The sequence below is a fragment of the Acomys russatus genome, chromosome 18, assembly GCF_903995435.1.
Source record: "Acomys russatus chromosome 18, mAcoRus1.1, whole genome shotgun sequence".
Classification (NCBI taxonomy): Eukaryota; Metazoa; Chordata; class Mammalia; order Rodentia; family Muridae; genus Acomys; species Acomys russatus.
Genome location: NC_067154.1, coordinates 16049977 through 16072012, shown reverse-complemented (window position 1 = coordinate 16072012; position 22036 = coordinate 16049977). Strand labels below are relative to the sequence as shown.

General features: G+C 41.5%; 1 protein-coding gene across 1 annotated transcript in view; it reads right to left on the bottom strand.

Moving 5' to 3' along the window:
• Window positions 1-3851: 3851 nt before the first annotated feature.
• The window catches only part of Sucla2 (succinate-CoA ligase ADP-forming subunit beta), a 41637-nt gene continuing 23452 nt past the window's right edge, over window positions 3852-22036 (bottom strand). The window contains exons 6-11 of the mRNA XM_051160828.1: window positions 20270-20408; window positions 11116-11277; window positions 10883-11025; window positions 9237-9357; window positions 6473-6561; window positions 3852-4609 (exon numbers count right to left, since the gene is read on the bottom strand). Of these exons, the coding sequence (XP_051016785.1) occupies window positions 4535-4609; window positions 6473-6561; window positions 9237-9357; window positions 10883-11025; window positions 11116-11277; window positions 20270-20408 (729 nt within the window). The 3' untranslated portion in view covers window positions 3852-4534. The remainder of the gene's footprint in view (window positions 4610-6472; window positions 6562-9236; window positions 9358-10882; window positions 11026-11115; window positions 11278-20269; window positions 20409-22036) is intronic.

Genomic DNA, 22036 nt, shown 5'->3' with positions numbered 1-22036 from the left:
CAAAGCCATGGAGACTGAACACATTACCTACTGGTAGTCAGGTCCTTGAAGAAATCAAGAAGTAAATTAAAACATTCTAGACCCAAATGAATACACAAAATAACCTCAGAGAAACCCTGAAAACAGTCCTAGGGGAGGGCTGATTTTGGCTCTAAGTGCATACACTAAGAAATTGGAGAGCTCCCAAGCAAACAGCGTGATGATTGTAGAAGTTGGAATGGGATGTCCTTCACAGGCATGTACATTTGAGCACTTGGTCCCCATCTGGCAGCTTCGTTTGGGGAAGCTGTGGACTTGCTAGCTGTTGGAGCCTTGCCCTAGGAAATATGTCACTGAGCGAGGGCTTCGAGTTTACAGCCTACTTCTTGTTCTTTCTCTGCTTCCTGCTCCAGCCACCTACCACCATGCCTTCCTTGCCAGATGGACACCCCACTCTGGAACAGTAAGCCAAATGGAATTCTTACTTTGATAAGCTGCTTTTGGTCATAATCTTTATCACAACAACAGAAAAGTAACTAACATGATGGTTAACTTTAAGGTTTTGGAAAAAGAAAGTGAACTCCAACCCAAGAAACAAAAAGAGCTCTCTCGATCAGGGTAGAAATTAATGATAACAAAACAAAATAACAATACAAAGAATCAATGAAGCAAAGAGTTCTTTGAAATGGGAAACAAGCTACACTGTAGAGTCTACCAGTAAACTCTTAGAACTGATAAACACTCTCAACAAGTAGGCAGGACACAAAATTCACACATGAGAATCAACAGGTTCCTATATATCGAGGACAAGTATACCAAAAAAGACATCAGGGCAACAAGTCTATTCATAATTACCAAAGCAAAAACCAGTAAGTTTGGGACAAAGACCTGTACAATGAACACTTTACAACACTGAGGAAACTGAGGCAGACACTAGAAGACAGAAAGGCCTCTTATGCTCATGAGTTCAATAGTGTGGTATCGACCATCCTACCAAAAATCATCCGCAGATTCAATGCAACCCCAATCAAAATTCTAGAGTCGTTCTTCACAAAAGCAGAAAAGGAAGAAAAAAAAAGCCAATCTTTTTGTATTAATTTATTTATTTGCTTTACTCCCAATCACAGCCCCCTCCCTCCTCTCCTCTTGGTCCCACCCTCTCACCCAGAAAAATACAATCTTCTAATTCATGTGGAAGCACGAAAGTCTCTTGATGGCCAAAGAAATCATGAACAAAAACTATGCTAGAGATATCACCATTATCTGATTTTTAATGTACTACAGAGCCATAGTACACAAACAAAAAACCAACATGGCTCAGTCACAAAAGCAGACATGAAGATCAGTGGATAAAGCGGAGGACCTGGATACACAGCTTCCTGACTCTTTACAAAGATGCCAAAAGCACACACTAGAGAAAGCAGCATCGGCCACAAACGGCTTTGGGGAAACTGGGTATCTACATGCAGAGGAATGAAGCTGATCTGAATCTCTCAACCTGCATGAACCTAGGACTGTTTACCCCCGCAAATGCTAGCAGCACAAGGCATCCACTTCATGTGTAGGCACAGGTAAGGACTTTCTGAAGAGGACTAGACTGCACAGGAAGTAAGGTGCATAAGGAAATAATCAACAAATGAGACCTCATGAAACTAAACAACTTCTGTATGCCAAGGGGAGTTATTAATAAATGCAAAGAATGTGAGAAAATCCTTGACCCAGCTATACATATGCCAAAGGATTAGTATGTAGAATATACAAAGAACTCAAGAAACTAAAAATCAATCCAATTTTAAGGGGTTGAAGGCACGGAATTGAACGGAGTCTCAGAAAAAAGTATAGATGGCAACTAAACTTTTTTTTTAACAGATTTATTATTATATATACAGTGCTCTGCCTGCAAGTACACTTGCACACTAGAAGAGGGCATCAGATCACATTATAGATGGTTGTGAGCCACCATGTGGTTTCTGGGAATTGAACTCAGGACCTCTGGAAGAGCAGTAGTCTGTGCTCTTAACCTCTGAGCCATCTCTCCAGCCCCAAGGCTAAATAAGCTTTTAAAAAATGTCCAGCAATAATTTAAATATTCAGTCGTCAGGGAGACGACTTGAGATTCTGCCTTACCCCACTCAGAATGGCTACCACCAGGAAAACAAACGCTGGTGACTATGTGGAGGAAGAAGACACTTACCTCTGCTAATGTGAGTGAAAACTGATTGATACAGCCACTGTGGAAGCAGTGTAGAGGTTCCTCAAAAAGCTACAACAAGAACTAGCAGATGATCCAGCTATACCATTTCTGAGCTCACACCCAGAGGACTCCACAGCCTGTACATAGGTACTTGCACAACCATGTTCATTGCTGTTCTACTGACTAGCTAGGAAATAGAAAATTGAATCGGCCTAGATATTCATGAACTGATGAATAATGAAAGTGTGGCACGTGTACAGAGTAGAATTTTAATCAGCTGCAAGGAAAAAGGAAATTGGGATATTTTCAGGAAAATGAAAACGAACTGGAAAATTCACTAAATGAGAGACAACCGGAGAGACAAGCACTGAGCTCTCTCCTGGAGTGTCTGGAGAGTCAGGAGGCACCTTAATGGAGGAGACAGCAGAATACATGTGACAGGAAACAGGCAGGGGATAAAGAGGTTAAGCCAGTATTGTGCAGGGTGAGGGAAGGGAGTGGTGAGGGTATTTAACCAGACTAAGGAAACATTAAAAAGCCTTAGAGAAACCCACTACTTTTTAAAATAATGAAAAAGTATTTTTTTTTTAAAGTATTTTCCCCTGAGATAGGATCTATATATATATATATTTCTGGTGTTTACTAAGTAGGCCAGAAATCTTCCTGTAAGAATGTCGCTGTTAGTGAAGGCAATCGTGATTTTCAGGATCTCATGGCTTCATTATCTCAGCTCTCCTGTGTCACTGTGGACACGCTGGGTGGAGGCAATCCTGGCCCTCCGAGGCATGGCCGGCTTCACTGCCCCAGCTCCTCAATGCTACTCACCTCCTCAGGCTGTCACTTTAGATACCAAGTTCTAAATCAAACACTACTGTCTTACTCTTTCATTTTTGACTCTTTAAAATCAAACCTTAAGTTAATATCACAAACTTCTAAATCTTTTTCTTTTTAAGATTGCACATTACAGAAATCTGAAAATTTCTCTGTTTCCTCAGAAAAGGGCATGATTCTCAATATAGTCCTTTACACTTGGCTCCACTGTCTAACATTTATACTCAGAATTTAAATTTTTCTCTACATACAAATCTTTGCCAGATAGAAGCACATTAGCAAAATAAATATGGACAGCTCCAATATGCAGCCTGGGCACTGTTTTTGTTTCTGCCTTGTTTTCACTCTTCCCTCCTTACCACGTGCATCTGCTAAACATAATATAACAGAGGAGATTTAATATCTACATGTCAGTAGTCAAGTGCTTGCCTGGCACAGAAGGCCATAAATTCTATCCCCAAAGTCACACACATGCAAACACACTTAAAATGTGTTATATTCTCTAAAGAAACTATAGTAGCGTGTAGGACTCTTCCTTAACTATAAACTAGCATTTTCGGGTGTTAAAATGGGCTTTTTAAGTAAGCGATGCACAATGCTATAAACAGGCAAACATCCTTATACACCCAAATTCAAAAGTACAAACACACATGTGAAAGAAGTAACAAACATGTACCAGACAGTAAACCTGTGACCTGCAGAATTCTACTGACTTCTCTCCACACAGCTGTAGAGTACATGCTGTCATGTCCAGGAGTGTGATCTGTAAATCGACTCTTTAGACCTATTTACCAAACGACCATCTCCAACTGTTACTTCAAAAGAAATAAAAATGCATTACTCCAAATTATATTGGGAAATTTTTATTAACTTAAATTGGCATTCTAATTTTCCCCAAGTTCTTAATAAATGTCTTGACATCAGCCTGCAGGTGTTTTCACTACCACAGAATCATGAAGACTTGTAGTTACCACTGTCTTGTAATGATTAAAATGATGTCCAATAATCGGCACATTACTTCTCTGAAATACTTAAGATATTCTGAGGAGTGCTTGAAAGTTCTGAGTATAAATAAGGATTGATACATTTAAGATCCATTTGATGCTGAAGATAAATATTTTTATATAAAACGTCTTAATATAGCACTGTCCTAATGAGGCTGTTATTAGATATATTTTCATACTAAAGAATAAAGTTTACCTTTGTAGCAATTTTATTTATAAGACTCTTATCAATGAAGAACTTTGTATTGAACAACAGAAAACAGGCATACTGCAAGTGACGTTCTGTAGAGGAAGCAAAGAAGATGGCTGCAAGAAATGAAACCGGCAGTTTGTGTCCTACATTCTTTATACACAGTCCGTTCTGAGCAGCAGGATCAAACGCAGAGCAAATGCTGTCAAAGGCCTGTGTGCCTATGTGGTGATTACACTCTCCACACACTGAAAAGAAAAGGGACAACAGCAGAGACCACAGTATAATAAAGAGTTACAGCACACTGACACTGTCGGCCATCCACCAAGTTCTTGCTCAGATTGGCAGCTGAAACTTGACATCCACGTGGGCTTCCTTGGCTAAGGTCACTATTTCAGAGAGCTTTACAACCTGCAAGAGACAACAGGGCATCTCTGTCTCTATGTTCATAACAAGGTGATTATAAACCAAGGCAAAAGACAGAATCTTTTCCATTTAAAACTAGGGCACTTACAGCCAGGCACGGTGGTGCATGCCTTTATAATCCCAGCACTCAGGGAGGCAGAAGCAGGCAGATCTCTATGAGTTCAAGGCCAGCCTGGTCTACAAATTGAGTCCAGGACAGCCAAGGCTACACAAAGAAGCCCTGTCTCAAAAACCAGAAAAAACAATAACAACAACAACAAACAAAACAACAACAACAAAAATCAGTGCAATTCTGACGTTGCTACAATACAGCCTTACAAGAACTGATGCTGCAAGATTGTCAAGCCTGACATTTTTCATAACCTTCAGCTGAATATGTTCTAATAAAGATGTGTGGCTAGATACTTCTTACCCCAATTTAATCTTGAAGACAAAAACAATGAGTTATCCTTGTAAGACACCCCACAATTTAAAGCACAACTAAATAAAACCTACATTGAAAAAGCTTACAGGCTTATTTTATAATATTGAGATAGTAGTTTAGATATAAAAGTTTGTTTTTGTTGTTGTTTGTATTTTGTTTTGTTTTTTGGTGAGGTTAACAATATCCAACAAAAAGCCAAATGCCCTTTAGGATATGAGAATATCTATTTTCATATAAAATGTCATACAAATTAGACATGTCTAAAACCAAAATGCAGCTTCTCTCCTAGTAAAGTAGCTATAAAAAAAAATCATCTGGGGTTAGAGGTACATGACTTTAAATAAGTGAATTTACATAGTCTATTTTTTCATCCATACACATGGAAATTTTACCTCCAGGAGCATCTTGGGGGCAGGAAAAGCACTGCCAAACAGTCACTACTACAGACTGAATTTCCACTTAAGGAGAAAATACAGAGGACAGAAGAACATGTTAAATAGATACCCAAGGTTGCAACCGTTAAATCCACGCCAAGGGAGCCTCTATAGGACCATAACACAGTATTTGACACATAAACTCCAAAGGAGGATTGTTCTAAAGCAGGAGGACTATAAATTAAGATCTGTGCAATACAGATTCATATTCCCCGACTGCAGTGCAAACAGTTTGCCCCCAAGTCTAACAAAGAACCGAGAGGGTATGAGATAATCACTGACCGTTCACAAAGCCCGTGCTCTACTAAACAGCATTACCCTGCTTCCCCTTCACACACAGGGTGAGATGTGTGCAAGGATGCACATGAGGATTTACTAACTAATAACAGAAGAGAGAACAAACAGGTTAGAGCAGACTGGTTATGAACTAACTGGCCGCTCAAGGTGGATGTATATGAGGTTCTCAAAAAGAATTTCTAAATTCTCATTGCCTCCGAACTCTTCTGCATTGTCCAACTAAACATCTCCCCTCACGCTGTTTTCTTTCTTTCTTTTTTTCCAAGACAGGGTCTCTCTGTGTAGTCTTGGCTGTCCTGAACTTACTTTGCAAACCAGGCTGGCCTCGAACTCACAAAGATCTGCCTGCCTCTGCCTCCCAAGTGCTGGGATTAAAGGCGTGCGCCACGCCCTCCCAGCACTGTTTTCTTTTAATAATTTCCCACTTGCTGGCCAGCCATCTAGATCCTTGAATAGACATTCCCACTTTTCCTTGTTGTGGGAGGCTGAGAACAGTCTTCATCCCCCACTGCAAACCCTGTCTTAGCCATGTGTATCAACTGCTGCCACTCCCCAGATTTCAGCTTGTTCTCCGTATTCTTAGGTTAAACATATTAGCAGTATTAATACTTCGCTGGGCCATTTTAGAATCTAAAGGTATACAGATCCTTTCCATACTACAAATTTGTCCTTAGATTGTAAGAGCCCACTTACCATTTTAGCAGCTTCATCCAAATCATCACAAGCAAGAATCTTAAGTCCACTGTCTGCGATTAGTGCCTTAGCATCATCAACTCGCGTACCTAGAAATGATTTATACAAATATAAGCAATGGATTAAATATATATACAAAAGCATTTAAAATCTTTTTCACACCATAAGAATTTCAGCTTGGGAGTTTCTATTATTTAACACAAATACTTATTTAAAATCTTATAAGAGCTTGAAACTGCCTTATGAAATATTTCATTTTACCATGTCCGTGGTAATACAAGCAAAGTCAGAACCCCGGGGGTGGGGGGGGATTACAATAAAAAACACACCATGTTACACAAAGAAAAACTTCAAATATTTTTGCTCAATGTAGTAAATTCTTTAAAAAATCACTTTGTGAAGCCGGGTGGTGGTGGCCCACACCTTTGATCCCAGGCAGAGGCAGATGGATCTCTGTGAGTTCAAGGCCAGCCCGGTCTACAGAGTAAGTTCCAGGACAGCCAAGGCTGTTACACAGAGAAACCATATCTCAAAAACAAATACAAAAACCCAACAACAGATTCACACTGCAGTGGCATGAACGAGAGATGTCCCTACAGGTTCATGTGTCTGCACCCTTAGTCCCCAGATCCTGGCACCATTTGGGGAGGTTACAGAACTTCCAAAGATAGAGAGCCTTGTTGGAGGAAGTACACCACTAGAGACAGGTTTTGATAGTTTATAGTATCGCCTGACTTCTGTGTGTGACTGAGATGTCACCTTCAGCTTCCTGCTCCTGCATTTCTGTGTGTGTGTGACTGAGATGTCCCCTTCAGCTTCCTGCTCCTGCACTTCTGTGTGTGTGTGACTGAGATGTCACCTTCAGCTTCCTGCTCCCGTACTTCTGTGTGTGTGTGACTGAGATGTCACCTTCAGCTTCCTGCTCCTGCACTTCTGTGTGTGTGTGACTGAGATGTCCCCTTCAGCTTCCTGCTCCTGCACTTTTGTGTGTGTGAGACTGAGATGTCACCTTCAGCTTCCTGCTCCTGCACTTCTGTGTGTGTGTGACTGAGATGTCCCCTTCAGCTTCCTGCTCCTGCACTTCTGTGTGTGTGTGACTGAGATGTCCCCTTCAGCTTCCTGCTCCTGCACTTCTGTGTGTGTGTGACTGAGATGTCCCCTTCAGCTTCCTGCTCCTGCACTTCTGTGTGTGTGTGACTGAGATGTCCCCTTCAGCTTCCTGCTCCTGCACTTCTGTGTGTGTGTGACTGAGATGTCCCCTTCAGCTTCCTGCTCCTGCACTTCTGTGTGTGTGTGACTGAGATGTCACCTTCAGCTTCCTGCTCCCGTACTTCTGTGTGTGTGTGACTGAGATGTCACCTTCAGCTTCCTGCTCCTGCACTTCTGTGTGTGTGTGACTGAGATGTCCCCTTCAGCTTCCTGCTCCTGCACTTCTGTGTGTGTGTGACTGAGATGTCCCCTTCAGCTTCCTGCTCCTGCACTTCTGTGTGTGTGTGACTGAGATGTCCCCTTCAGCTTCCTGCTCCCGTACTTCTGTGTGTGTGTGACTGAGATGTCACCTTCAGCTTCCTGCTCCTGCACTTCTGTGTGTGTGAGACTGAGATGTCCCCTTCAGCTTCCTGCTCCTGCACTTCTGTGTGTGTGTGACTGAGATGTCCCCTTCAGCTTCCTGCTCCCGTACTTCTGTGTGTGTGTGACTGAGATGTCACCTTCAGCTTCCTGCTCCTGCACTTCTGTGTGTGTGTGACTGAGATGTCACCTTCAGCTTCCTGCTCCCGTACTTCTGTGTGTGTGTGACTGAGATGTCCCCTTCAGCTTCCTGCTCCTGCACTTCTGTGTGTGTGTGACTGAGATGTCCCCTTCAGCTTCCTGCTCCTGCACTTTTGTGTGTGTGAGACTGAGATGTCACCTTCAGCTTCCTGCTCCTGCACTTTTGTGTGTGTGAGACTGAGATGTCACCTTCAGCTTCCTGCTCCTGCACTTCTGTGTGTGTGTGACTGAGATGTCCCCTTCAGCTTCCTGCTCCTGCACTTCTGTATGTGACTGAGATGTCCCCTTCAGCTTCCTGCTCCCGTACTTCTGTGTGTGTGTGACTGAGATGTCCCCTTCAGCTTCCTGCTCCTGCACTTCTGTGTGTGTGTGACTGAGATGTCCCCTTCAGCTTCCTGCTCCTGCACTTCTGTGTGTGACTGAGATGTCCCCTTCAGCTTCCTGCTCCCGTACTTCTGTGTGTATGACTGAGATGTCCCCTTCAGCTTCCTGCTCCTGCACTTCTGTGTGTATGACTGAGATGTCACCTTCAGCTTCCTGCTCCTGCACTTCTGTGTGTGTGTGACTGAGATGTCACCTTCAGCTTCCTGCTCCTGCACTTGTGTGTGTGTGACTGAGATGTCCCCTTCAGCTTCCTGCTCCTGCACTTCTGTGTGTATGACTGAGATGTCCCCTTCAGCTTCCTGCTCCTGCACTTGTGTGTGTGTGACTGAGATGTCACCTTCAGCTTCCTGGTCCTGCATGGTGCCTTTTACACTGTTGCAGACAATCTTGGCTTCTGGAATGTTAAGCCAAAATAAACTCTTCCTTAAGTGCCATTTACTGTGGTATTTTATCACAGCAACAGAAAAATAAGTAATAGTTTTCAAGTTCTGTATTTAATGCTCTCACTGAACAGATATAGCTATTTGTAAAATTGTATTTTAAATTAACTGTGGTCCTTACCACTGTGTCATTCAAACAATTCGAAACAGCTAATGTCTTTACCGCTCACCTTGTAACCGTACCACAACAGGTATTTTAATTTCTAAGTCTTTTACTGCCATGACTATTCCTTGTGCAATAATATCACATCTCATGATTCCTCCAAAAATGTTAACCAGAATAGCCTGCACCTATGAAAAAAGTAAACATTAAAGGAGTGTTTGTTCTTTTCTCCCAAAACAGCAGGGTATAAGAATCAATTCCATGGGAACATTTTCACATAAAACCATTATTTCCTTTTCTATCTGCACTACCCACCAGAACTTACTTCTACTAATTTCCACACTTGGCTTATATACATTTGTTTCCTACTGTATCCCGTACAACAAAACCTTGTAATCCAATCTACTTCTTGTTCACCACCACACTCATCTCAGATCTTACCCCACACAGCGCCACAGAGACCATCTCCATTGTAGTCATCACTGCTACACTCCTCATCCCTTCCTGTCAATACACCCCTCTAGTTAGCGCTGGCCAGTCCTGTCCAGCTGCCGCGCCCATCCTCTACAGTCCTGTCAGCAGCTCTTTCCGTCCTTACTCTTCTTTAAAGTGTCTGGACATCAGCCCACACTCCTGACGTTATCTTACCTCTACCAGTGTGTCCTCTCTGTTCAGTGTCTTTTTGACAACACTGAGGGGACAGGTTCTATTGCTTTCCGCATTTCCCCAATTCTTAAGGCCTTAATTTTTCCCAATATGCTGAGGGCTTTCAAATGTATCCCTAATTATTATAAGAAGTAAAACATCCTGGGGCTGGAGAGATAGATAGTTCAGCAGGTAAGAGTGACTGCTAGTCTTGCAGAGGACCTGAGCTCAGTTCCCAGCACCCCTGTAGGTGGCTCACAGGCACCTATAACCCAGCCTCAGGAGATCCTCTTCTGGCTTCTTTGGGCACCCACATGCACATAGACACACAGACACACACATGTGCATGAGTGAAAAGAAAGTAATGTCTTTAAATATATACAACATATTACAGCCAACTGTTTACTAGACAGTCACCAAAACTCAAGCTCAGCACCTCAGTTCCAAAATCCTTAACCACTGCCTTCGCAGTACAACAGGCACCAACTCCCACTGTGTCTCATTTTGGCTGAGTCCTTAATTAAGAGAGAAAGACAGAAGAAGAAAGAAACAAACAAACAAATAAACATGTGGTAAATAACTCTACAGGATTCCAAGGGAAAAAACAGTGAAAAAAAAAATCTATACAGGAATAAGGAGTATTTTTCCATCTTCTAGTATCCTCTGTGATTTCCTTTTTCCTAAAGGCTAATGCCAAAAAACCTAAATACTATCAGCAGTATCAACAATATTTACTAATGAACTAAGGATGCATATATTCATATATTTTCACAATTCCAGGCTTTTGCAGTCAAATAATACCACCAAGACTATTTTCCCTGTGGATGACTTCCATGCCAGTTCACCAGAGGCTTTAATAGTATCTTTATCCAATTTTATCAAATGTCTTCACTGCTTGCTAAATTTCAACATTAATCTGTCAAAGGTTCTCTAACTTGTTTTTACTTAAAAGAGTTCAATTTCTCTTTTCAAACTATTGTGGTACTTTGAATTTAATGTTGAACTAGCATAATGACCTCTACCAATTAATCAAGTTACTTCTCACAGTTCACATAGCCCCGCCCTTACCTTCTTATCTGACGTTATAAGCTTAAATGCTTCTGTTACTTGCTGGACTGTGGCACCTCCACCAACATCAAGAAAGTTGGCTGGAGTCCCTCCATGTAGTTTTATTATATCCATTGTGGCCATAGCCAAGCCAGCACCATTTACTATCAAGAGGGAAAGATGATTTGTGTAAGAAACGGAGAAAATACACTAAGCTGTATAAACCCACATGTAACATGACAGCACACTGGTACCTAGACAGCCTATGTTTCCATCGAGGCCAATGTAGTTAAGATCTGCGTTAGCTGCATCTCTGTCCCTCTCATCTTCCTGGCTCCAGTCCTGGAGATCAAAGATCTTCTTCTGGCGATAGGCTGAATTTGAATCGAAATTGATCTTTGCGTCCATGCACAGCACTTAAAGGGGAAAATGAAAGTAATCTAGCTTTATGCCTGATAAAATGAATTATCCAATAACAAACATGGGTTAATATAAGAGAAAAGAGCACATTTGAATTTGTTATTTATTCAAAGTATTTCAATTTATATTCACAACTAATGTAAAATACCCCAGGTACTTTTCTGCATCCATCCCAGTAGCAAAGAACAAAAAAGAGGGAAACAAGTTCTCCAAAGACATTACACATTTTCTAAGCTTTCTGAGAACTACCTGGCCATGTTCTTAGCCAAACGCCTTTCCTTTGGGCCCCAGATACCATGCCCCCTTATCACTCTTTTCTGGTAAATGCTAAATTTACTGCCCCCACTTTTATACTGGCTAAATTCACCATTTGGAAAATAGTGTTAATCCTGATGGGATTTCCCTCAAGTCCCCTCCCTCTCTCCCTCCCTCCCTCTTCTTCCTCCTCCTCCTCCTCTTCCTCCCTCTTCTCCTCCTTAGCAGCAGAAATCTTAAACACTTGCGCGTTAAGCACGTTAAAAGGAGCGGAAGGCAGCAAATGACAGTCCATGGTGATTTTTGCCTATTTCTATCATGACTTGTGAACTAAGAGGGTGTGATTCACAGTTTGAAAAGATTAAGGAGAGAAGGGGAACAACATTAAGAAAAACTCCAAAACCTAAGATCATGAATGGTTGATAAAGCACAAAACACTTAGGAACCATCAACCTGTTAAACTACATGTTCCAATGTTCACTCTTATACCCACTCCAATTACGTCCTTCCCCGGACTCCATCAACAGTTTTGTTTTGAGGTACTAGGTACCTGGAGCCCAGAGCAGAGCACACAGCAGGGAAGCTCTGTCACTGACCTGCATCCCAACCCTTGGGGTTTGAGTCAGCCTATTACGAATTCAGCTGACACTCCTCCTCCCTTAGCTTCCCAGGGGATTACAGGCATGTGCCACCGCCCCTCACACACCAGCTCTTCTGACAGGTGCTTCTCTGACTTCCTTGGTTCAGGGTGTACGTTTGGCACAGGATTCAGAAGCTGATGGAATCTCACCTTGGAGACTAGTTGGGAAGTTAAGACACTTCCGTTACTGCCTCTCCATCCATCACATCCCTCACTGCCTGGCGGATCGACATCAGGGGAAGTGCAAGATGGAACTTGGTTCGGTTTGACAGGCCTCCTAAGAGTAAACCCAGGCAACTGGACCTTCCATACACCCCATAGCCTCTGTCACAGAAAGCCCTGCACAGTTTAACCTCCAAAGGACCAGAGATGAGATTAGAATTTGCAGGCCAAAGATGTCAAATCAGTTCTGGCAGAAAGTGGACTTCAGTCACAGAAATCCTTTGTCAGCTGTGAAGGACACACCAACTTCCCTGGTTTGAATTACTGATGAGACTGCAGCCCTCATCCCTACCATGGAGACTAATAAAAGACGAGGTGTGACAGCAAGCACATTTCATTTTATTTATTTATTTTGGCTGTCACTCAGAGATCTGCCTGCCTCTGCCTCCCTGAGTACTGGGATTATAGGCATGTGCCACTATGCCCAGCTGGCAGGCACATCTTTACTCTTTCTAACTAGAATGTTATAGTGTCATAGGGAATGGCACTATTAGGAAGTGTGACCTTGTTAGAGTAGGTGTGGCATTGTTGGAGGAAGTGTGTCTTAGTCTCTTCCTGTTTCCTGCCAATCTGAACGTAGAACTCTCAGCTCCTTCTCTGGCACCACGCCTGCGTCTGTGCAGCCATGCTTCCTGCCACGATGATACCGGACAAAACCTCTGAACTGTAAGCCAGCCTCAATCAGATATTTTGCTTTATAAGAACTGCCATGGTCATGGTGTCTCTTCACAGCAATAGAAATCCTAAGACATAAAGGGACTACAATACTCCATCTTAAGTGTGGACACTTTTATACGTTGTTGTGTTTTAACTCTAAGTCAGTCTCTGGAAGCGGCCTCTGCCTATCCTTTCTCTAAGCCTAACACTCGGAATTCTCTCTACTGCTCTTCATAGCTCTAGAGCCCTAGAACATACACTTTACCCCTTCATTCTCATGCCCACTCCCTGTTCATTCTGCTACCTGAGTGCTTCCTTAGCTCTAAAATAAGAAAACTAAGCACCCACCAAGGACCATAAACAGACTGGACCTAGGCCCCCTACACGGATATAGCAGGTACAGCTCAGGCTTCACGTGGGTCCCTTAGTTAGGGGAGCAGGTCTCTGGCATGGCCTCTTTTTGGTCATCCCACCCCACCCCACCCCACCCCACCCCACCCCCGTGGGGCTGTCTCACCAGGCGGCAGGGGAAGGGGATGTGCTCAGTCCTGATGTAACTTGATGGGGGAGGGGTCACTCCCCTTTTCTGAGGAATAAGGATATGGGGATGGGGGAAGAGGGAGAGAAGGTGGGACCAGAAGAAGGGGAAGGGGCTACAATCAGGATGTGAAGTGAATAAATTAACTAACTAAAAACATACTGTCTTTTCAGACTGTAAACATGTTGTCATCTGAGGTTGGAAAACACAGGGCAGTTTGAGTAATGAATCCTATTTGCAAAGTCCAAGAGTGGCAGTGGCTACCCTCCTGTCAAGAGTTCCGTGTTCACTCCAACACACCAGAGTTGAGAGCTAATGTAAAGAAAGCATGGCAGATTCACTATTATCACGATTTGTGGTCCATTTCCCCCTCTTCATAGTCACTTCTTCCCAGAGGGTAAATAACAAACCGTCTGCAATAGCTGCAGGTGTTACAGATGCACGTTCTCTGCAGTGAGCTGCCCAGGAGGACAAGCTACCTGTTAGTCCAGGGCAAACTCTGTCCTACTGTGGTCTAGCATTTGAGTGCACAGATTATCTAATCTGGAGTTGAGCTGTCAGATCCATTCTGACTTAAATTCCGGCAGGGAAGAAATCTCGAAGGGTCTCTAGGCGGTCATAGTGACACTGGATAATAAGCTGTTTAAACAAGGTGTTCACAGTCTTTCTTTAAAGACAGGCTCTTGCCATGCAATCTTCGTTGGCCTGGAACTCACCATGTAAACCAAACTCATACAGATCTACCTGCCTACGCTTTCCAAGTGCTAAGATTAAAGGTAGGCACCACTATGCCCACTGCTATTTTTTTTATATATTATATTATTTTTAGACATTATTTTCCCATTACTAAAAAAAAAGTCTATTAGGTCTCCATCTTTCAATTACTCAAACAACTAAACAGTATACATAAGAGATATACTTCATCCTATGCAGTAGATATGCTCCTACAAAACAGTAATTATAAATTCAGTTACCAAAATTTCTCTGTACTATTTTAAAGACAACCATATAAAATTCTCCAAATTTATACTATATATTATGTTTTATGGCAACAGTTTACAAAGAGATAAATGTATTTTTAACAAATACTTTTGAAACTATGTATGTACCTTCTAAAGGAAATCTGCCAGTCTATAATCTTTATAACTACTACTTTGGACTACATTGGTCCAATGCTTCTAATAGAAATAAGTAAATACATCACTGTAAAAAAAAATGTAGATGTGGCAACAAAACCTAAATTTAAACTAATCTGGTAAATAAAGCCTTCTCTTTTCCATTCATACTATCTTACAGCCTTCTGCTAAGCACACAACTACAGCTTTCAAAAAGTATTCCTCTAATCTCCTCTTGCTCCCAGCACAGCAAGATACATCCCCCTACCAGAAATACACCTGGCATACAACTGTGCTGTAACTAAGAGCTCAAATCCGCAGGCTATGTTTTGGGGTTGATAGCACAACTCTACAACTTGTCAAATGTCCTCAGGCAAGCCTGATACCTTGATACTCAGTTTCATAATCTATCAAGATAGCAATAATACCGACCCCACAGAACTACTGTCACTATTAAAAGTGACTAAAAACAGAATGTGGCATTGGTATATTCTTGTTAATGAAAAATACTTTATTATTATTATTATTATTATTATTATTATTATTATTATTATTATTATTATTATTATTATTATAATACTATAGAAACCTAAGTATAACTAGAATGTATCTTGGTGAGGTCAGAATTCAAAATTGTTTAATAAGGAAAAGAAGATGAAACACGAAAGGCAACCTGAAATGCACAAAAGCCTTTTTTTATCTAAGAAAAATAAAAAAGGTGGAGTTAAAAATCTATAGCAAATGCCAGAGTCTCAATCTAGGCAAATGGTGGCAAAGATCTCATTCAAACAGCAACCAGTGGCTAGAAAGATGGCTCCATGGGTAGAGCGCTTGCTGCCCAAGCATGAGAGCTGGGCTGTGTTAACAGTCTGGCTATGGCTTAAAGGCACTCCTGTATATTTTAGAGGCTCAGTCCTGTGTGGTGTTTAGGAGGTGGCAGAATCTGTATTTAAGAGGAAAGGCTACTGCAGCCAGCCAAATGAGGGTGCTGGCCTCTGAGTGGACTAACACGGTTCTTTTATATGTTGGCTAGTTTATATGTGAACAAGTTATAATAAAAAGAGCAAATCTGCACTCTGCATCTTTTTGGTTTCCTGTCCTCATGGTGTGACGTGTCAATGTGTTCCCATCAATGTTACACTATCACCAAGAGAGTCTCTTCAGAAGTCCAACAGTTGAGCCTAACCCTAACCAAACCTGCGAACTACATAACCCCGTCTTCTTTGTTTTAATGTACCTGGCAACATCTGCTCTCAAGAGTTCCTCATAACTGCAAGTTCATACCCTGACTAATGTGCCTTCTCATTCCCCACACCTCAAGCCTGGTAAGCACCCTTCGAACTCTTTCTATGAGTTAAACATTTTGAAATTTCTTACCTAAATGAAATCACACTCTTCTTATGTATGACTTGTTTCACTATAGTGTACTACACACACATACAGACATGGGGGGGGGGGGGGAAGGGGGGGGAGGGATGGGGGGGAGGATGCTTGTGTCAGGGTACCAAAAAGTGCATACTCAGAAAGAAGAGGTGGACTCCAGGTAAAATCATTAATAACTCTAAAAACTTAAAAGTATTTAAACAAAACAATAAAAAAGAACATTTACATACTAATAGTTACTGATCTTGAAGTAAATGAAAATAATCTCATCATGAAAATAAAAGAAGTCAAAGAGGTCTGACTAGGTGAAAACTAAAAGCCTTAATATGTTCCCCAAGGTGGGCAAAATTAAACAAACAATATAATTAAAAAATATTCAGATCAAATGCCAGAAAAGCTGTTAGCATCCTTAATAAACAAAGCCTTATAGCTGGAGAGATCACCACGGCACATTACTAAATGAATAAAGAAAGATACAAAATACATATAGTTTACGATCTCTAATTAGGTAACTAATTAAGAACACACTTCCTAATGCTTTACTTAAAAGTGAGTAACAGAGCCTTGTCACCAAGATGGCACCAAAAGCAAAGCAGGAAGCTGCTGGCCCTCCCAAAGCCAAAGCAAAGGCCCTGAAAGCTACGACAGCAGTGCTGAAAGGCGTCCACAGCCACAGACAGAAGAGCCGTACGCCACCCTCGTTCCGGTGGCCCACGACCCTGCCGTTCCGGAGGCAGCGCACAGACCCAGGAGAGACAAGCTTGAGCACTATGCCAGCATCAAGTCCCTGACCACAGAGTCAGCCATGAGGGAAACAGAGTAACAGCACACTGTGTTCAAGGCCAACAAGCACCAGATCATAGGCCATGAAGAAGCCCTATGACATTGATGCAGCAAGGCCAATACCTTGATAAGTCCTGATGGAGAGAAGAAGGAAATGTTTGCCTGGTTCCTGATTATGATGCCCCGGATGTTGCCAACAAGACTGGGATCATCTAACCTGAGTCTAGCTAGCTACTTCTAAATATACACTTTTTCACCATTAAAAAAAAAAAAGAGTAATAGAAAAAAATAGTAATAACAACCAAAAATGAGAGGGAGAGGGAATAGATGAGGGCAAAGAGTAAGATTTTTAAGGATGACTAATATATTTCATTATTGTTTTAAGTTTCGATTACTATTGAAAAACTAATTTGAAAATATCCAGAAGCCAGGAAAGTAGTAAGACAATTACGTCTGGGTGTGCTGGCGAGCAGCCACAGGTGGACAGAGACTGCTACTTGATGTGACAGAGTTTCACAGATGTGACCCAGACACAGATGCTGAGGAACCATAAGCATCTGTACAAGAGAAAGGCAGAAGGAAGACTAGACAGCAGAGAAAGCCTGTGCGGCCACAACGGCAGAGACCGCAATGAAGCGCCGACAGGCCAAGGAACACCACAGGAAGGAGAACACCAGGAACAGAGTCTTCACTCTAGCCTCTGAAAACACACAGCCCTGCTCACATCTGGAGTTTATTTGATAATGATTTTGGACTTCAGGTCTACAAGTGTGAAGGGGAAAAGTCACTTAAAGTTATAGTCATTTTCTTCGGCCATAGAAAACAAACAGCATCAACAGAAAACTCCAAAACAGAAAACATGTTGAGCAAACATGAGAAACAAACATTAGTAGAAATCAAAGGGCTGAGTGAGCTAGGCAGAACCACCTCATCGTCAGCCTGAAGACAGAACCTGGTATTTAACACTCATGCAAAACCTGCAACAAGAAGAACTCTGGAAAATATATTAGAAGACTAGACAGAGTGGGAGGGACAGAAGGAGGAAAAACTATCTGGAAAAAGATATCACAGAATGTTATTATCCCAAAATAAACACATGCCTTTAAAATATTACTATTTAACCCACAAGTCCTACCTCTAAGAATCTGTATGAAAGATAATCACAGACATGGTCAAAGATAAGAAATAAGGTACAAGTCTTTTAGAAACATCTTCTGAAACAGATTTAACTTGAAAAGATTCTTGTGTATAATGTTAAGGGTAGGAGGCAAAAGACACCAGCAGCATACACGCACAGCCCGTAGGACAAGAGCTGAAGGAGCTGCACACAGACAGTCCTGGGCTGCAGCACATTTTCCCCTTGGCACTGACATTTCTTGGCACCAACTTTTCTCTAATAAGTACACAATGCGCAAGTACATGTTTAAGCACACTAAGAAAAGACAACCTGAAAACAAGCATGCTAAGAGCATGAAGGCATCTCCACAGCAGCAGATGGCAGCTGCTGTTATTCACCTAGACAGAGCCCATGGGCTTGCTTTCAGGGTTAGCTGACTTCTCTCAAGTCACATAATCGGAACAGGAAAACCAGATGCTTTACATGGGCAATTCCTCATTCTCTTAAGAAAGTCTAATTATATTCTATTTTACAAATTATGTTTATTATTATAAGAAAATTTATTCACTATATTACAGTAAAAATGACTACATAAAAGTTGGTTTCTTTCATAAATAAAAGAAATAATTGTAGGTATTTATATTAAAGGCAAAAAAAAAATCTCGGCCAGATGTAGTGGTGCACACCTTTAATCCCAGCATTTGGGAGGCAGGCAGGCAAATTCGCTGTGAGTTTGAGGACAGGCAGGTCTACAAAGTGATAGCCAAGGCTACACAAAGAAACCCTGTCTCAAAAAAACAAAACAAACAAACAAAAACAAAAAACAAAAAAAAACCTCTACACAAAGGGCACAGTAAATGATGTGCCAATGTGGTGGTTTGACTGGGTACGGCTTCCATAGACTCATGTGTTTGAATACTTGGCCAATAGGGAGTGGCACTATTAGGAGGTGTGGCCTTGTTGGAGCAGGTGTGGGCCTGCTGGAGGAAGTGTGTCACTGTTGGGGTGGACTTTGAGGTCTCCTATGCTCAAGCCAGGCCTAGTATGACACATAGTCTCCTGCTGCCTGCTGATCAAGATGTAGAACTCTGTCAGATATATTAGGCCAGAAAGCTGGAGATGATGCTCCAATGTTAGCTGGAGATGATGCTCCAATGTTAGCTGGAGATGATGCTCCAATATTAGCTGGAGATGATGCTCCAGCATTACAGAGTTTTGGGTGACTGTTCAGGCAGCAAACTGTCTGTCATTTTTTTTATTTTGGAAGCTGCTAACTTGCACTTCTGGTTTACTCTGGTAATTCTCAAGTCGTTGATGGGGCTGAAGACCAGATAGTTTAGTCTTAACAATTAAGCTTAATCGTTTATGGGTTAAGATGTTTTTAGGTCTGGATGGATGTTTTAAGTTGATAGAGATGAGATATGATATTGATTTACATTCAGAATTTTAGTTTCACCAAGATAGGAAAGATGTTTTCTTCAAGACTGCCAAATACAAATAGCCAAAACACTATGAATGTAACATTTATGTAATTCCTGATTGTTTCATGGTTGTTTTTGCTGTATGTAGTTTATTTTACTTATGTGTAATAATATAAATGTATATGTAAAAAAGAAAAATAATTAAAAAAAAAAAAGATGTAGAACTCGCAGCTCCTTCTCCAGTACCGGGTCTGCTTGAACGTCACCATGATGATAATGGACTAAACCTCTGAAACTGTAAGCAGCCCCAGTTAAATGTCTGCCTTTATAAGCTCTGTCATGGTCATGGTGTCTCTTCACAGCAACATAAACTCTAAGACAACCAGTTACACCTATGCGAGAGCCCACAGACTTAGACAAGCTACACTTCTCTAATGGCTCCAAGTACGGAAATGACTTCACATCCGAGCCTATTTTTTCACACAAAAGAAGCAAGCATGCAGGCTTGGATGGCTGATTCTCCCAGATCATGGCTAACTCTTGCCACAATCCTCATTACTCCAAGCCAGTGCTGCCCAACAAGAGCTTTTGCCTGGGTGGAAATGCTCCATTTCTGTCTAGCCCAATATGGTGACCACTGAACCCAGGGTGACTAAGGTGACCACGCATTTGGATTTTCAAGTTGTAGCATTTTCATAAATTTAACCAGACAGCTGTGACTGACTGACTGGCGGTCACCGTGTGTGCTTTAGTGGGTTTCCTTGGCATCTGCTCACACTCAGTTCATCAGAAGATGAGCTGCTACACAGGAACAACAGATGACACACAGCACCACGGGACACAAGAAGATTCCTTACCCTGCCCGTCAGAATCTTCTACCATTGGGTTTATTTCTACCATAGTCGCGTCGTACTTCAGGAAAAGGTTATAAAGCTTGATCATGTTTTCTGCTGCAGAATCCACAATGTTAGGCGGAAATCCCATCTTCTGTGCAAGCTGAAAGTAATTTGTCTTTTTCAGTAGTAACTTGCATATGTGTCCAATCAGCATTTATATAGTGCAAATAAAAACTTTATCATTTAGGAAGATAAGCAGGAGCTGTAGTTAACAGTCACTGAAAGAGCAGCTACTAAAAAACTTAAACAACAATCAAACCTAGAACTTCAAAATCCTCAGAGGATAGGTTTTATGCCCATTTTATAAATCAGAGAATGACTTAGAGGCCAAGTGCTGGCCATCACCCTAGATTACAGTCCCAGCGTCCATTTCATAGCGTCCCCATGGCTGCGTCCCCACGGCCTTAAGCTTACAGTCAACCTAGAGGAAAGAGAAACTGATGTGCTTGCTTTGGCGGCAATATACTAAAAATTGGGACAATACACAGAAGAAAAAGAGACTTAGATTTTATTAAAACTATATCTAAGAAGTAGGTTGATAATCTCAATGGTCTAAACAGTGAGCAAAGTTATTAAAGCATCCTATTTCCCTGTTAAGGTGACACAAGGCATGTCTACTGGGCTTCTAGGAGAGATGCCCTCAAAGGACACTAGCTCATCCATTAAAACTCAACTCTGGGGACTGGAGAGATGGCTTAGAGGTTAAGAGCACTGGCTGTTATTCCGAAGGTCTTGAGTTCAATTCCCAGCAGCCATGTGGTGGCTCACAACCATCTATAGTGAGATCTGGTGCCCTCTTCTAGCACGCAGGCCGAATACTATATAAATAATAAATAAATTTAAAAAATAAAAAACAAAAACTCAACTCTGTCAAGTTCCAGAGACACAGTTATTTAAGCCTCTCATTTAGAAGTTACAGAGGTGAGCAGAAATATGAATCAGAGACATCTATGGAGTATTTTAAACAACATCAAGATCACAGTTTCCAGAGTAAAGCAAGTGTACATCTTTTGCTGTGTTGGGGCCATGTACTTAAACCTAGGACCTCTTACACGTGTGTCAAGTGCTCTACCACTGAGCTATTCTCCCAAGCTGGAACAATTATCAATTTCAAAATTCCATGAAATTTTAAAATAGTGATACACAGGACAGGAGTCTGCTCAGAAGCACTACAAACAATTCTTTCCTGTTTCAATGATCAAAGGCTGTAATCACTCTTGATCTTCAGTAACAGAAAAATCTTAAATCTCTTGAGGGTGACTATGATTCATGTAGAGAGCCAGACAGCAAAAAGTAAAAATAAAGTAGCTGACCAAAAACAAAGCAAAACTTAAAAAAAAAAAAAAAAAAAAAGAATGTGACTTGGGTGAAGAGCTTTAAATGGTATTTATATAAATGGTATTTATATAAAATGGTATTTATATAGTATTCTTCTTTAAAGAAGAATACTATATAAATACCATTTCACGAGCAAGATTTTCATGAGCTTTGTTTAGACTTAAATATGTCTTACAAAATGATTTTCACCAATCCAATATTGCCACTGCCAAGCACAGAGATGCAACATTGAGCTGTGTTCAAAATGCTTTATCTTAGCGCTTACAAACCAAGTATCTGCTTCCTCATCTGAATTTCACTCTCTAGTCATCACTCTCATATAACTTCCAATAACTAAATCTGCCTTCTGCTTATTTACTCTCTCGTCTGTTTAAGCACTAGAGACACGGC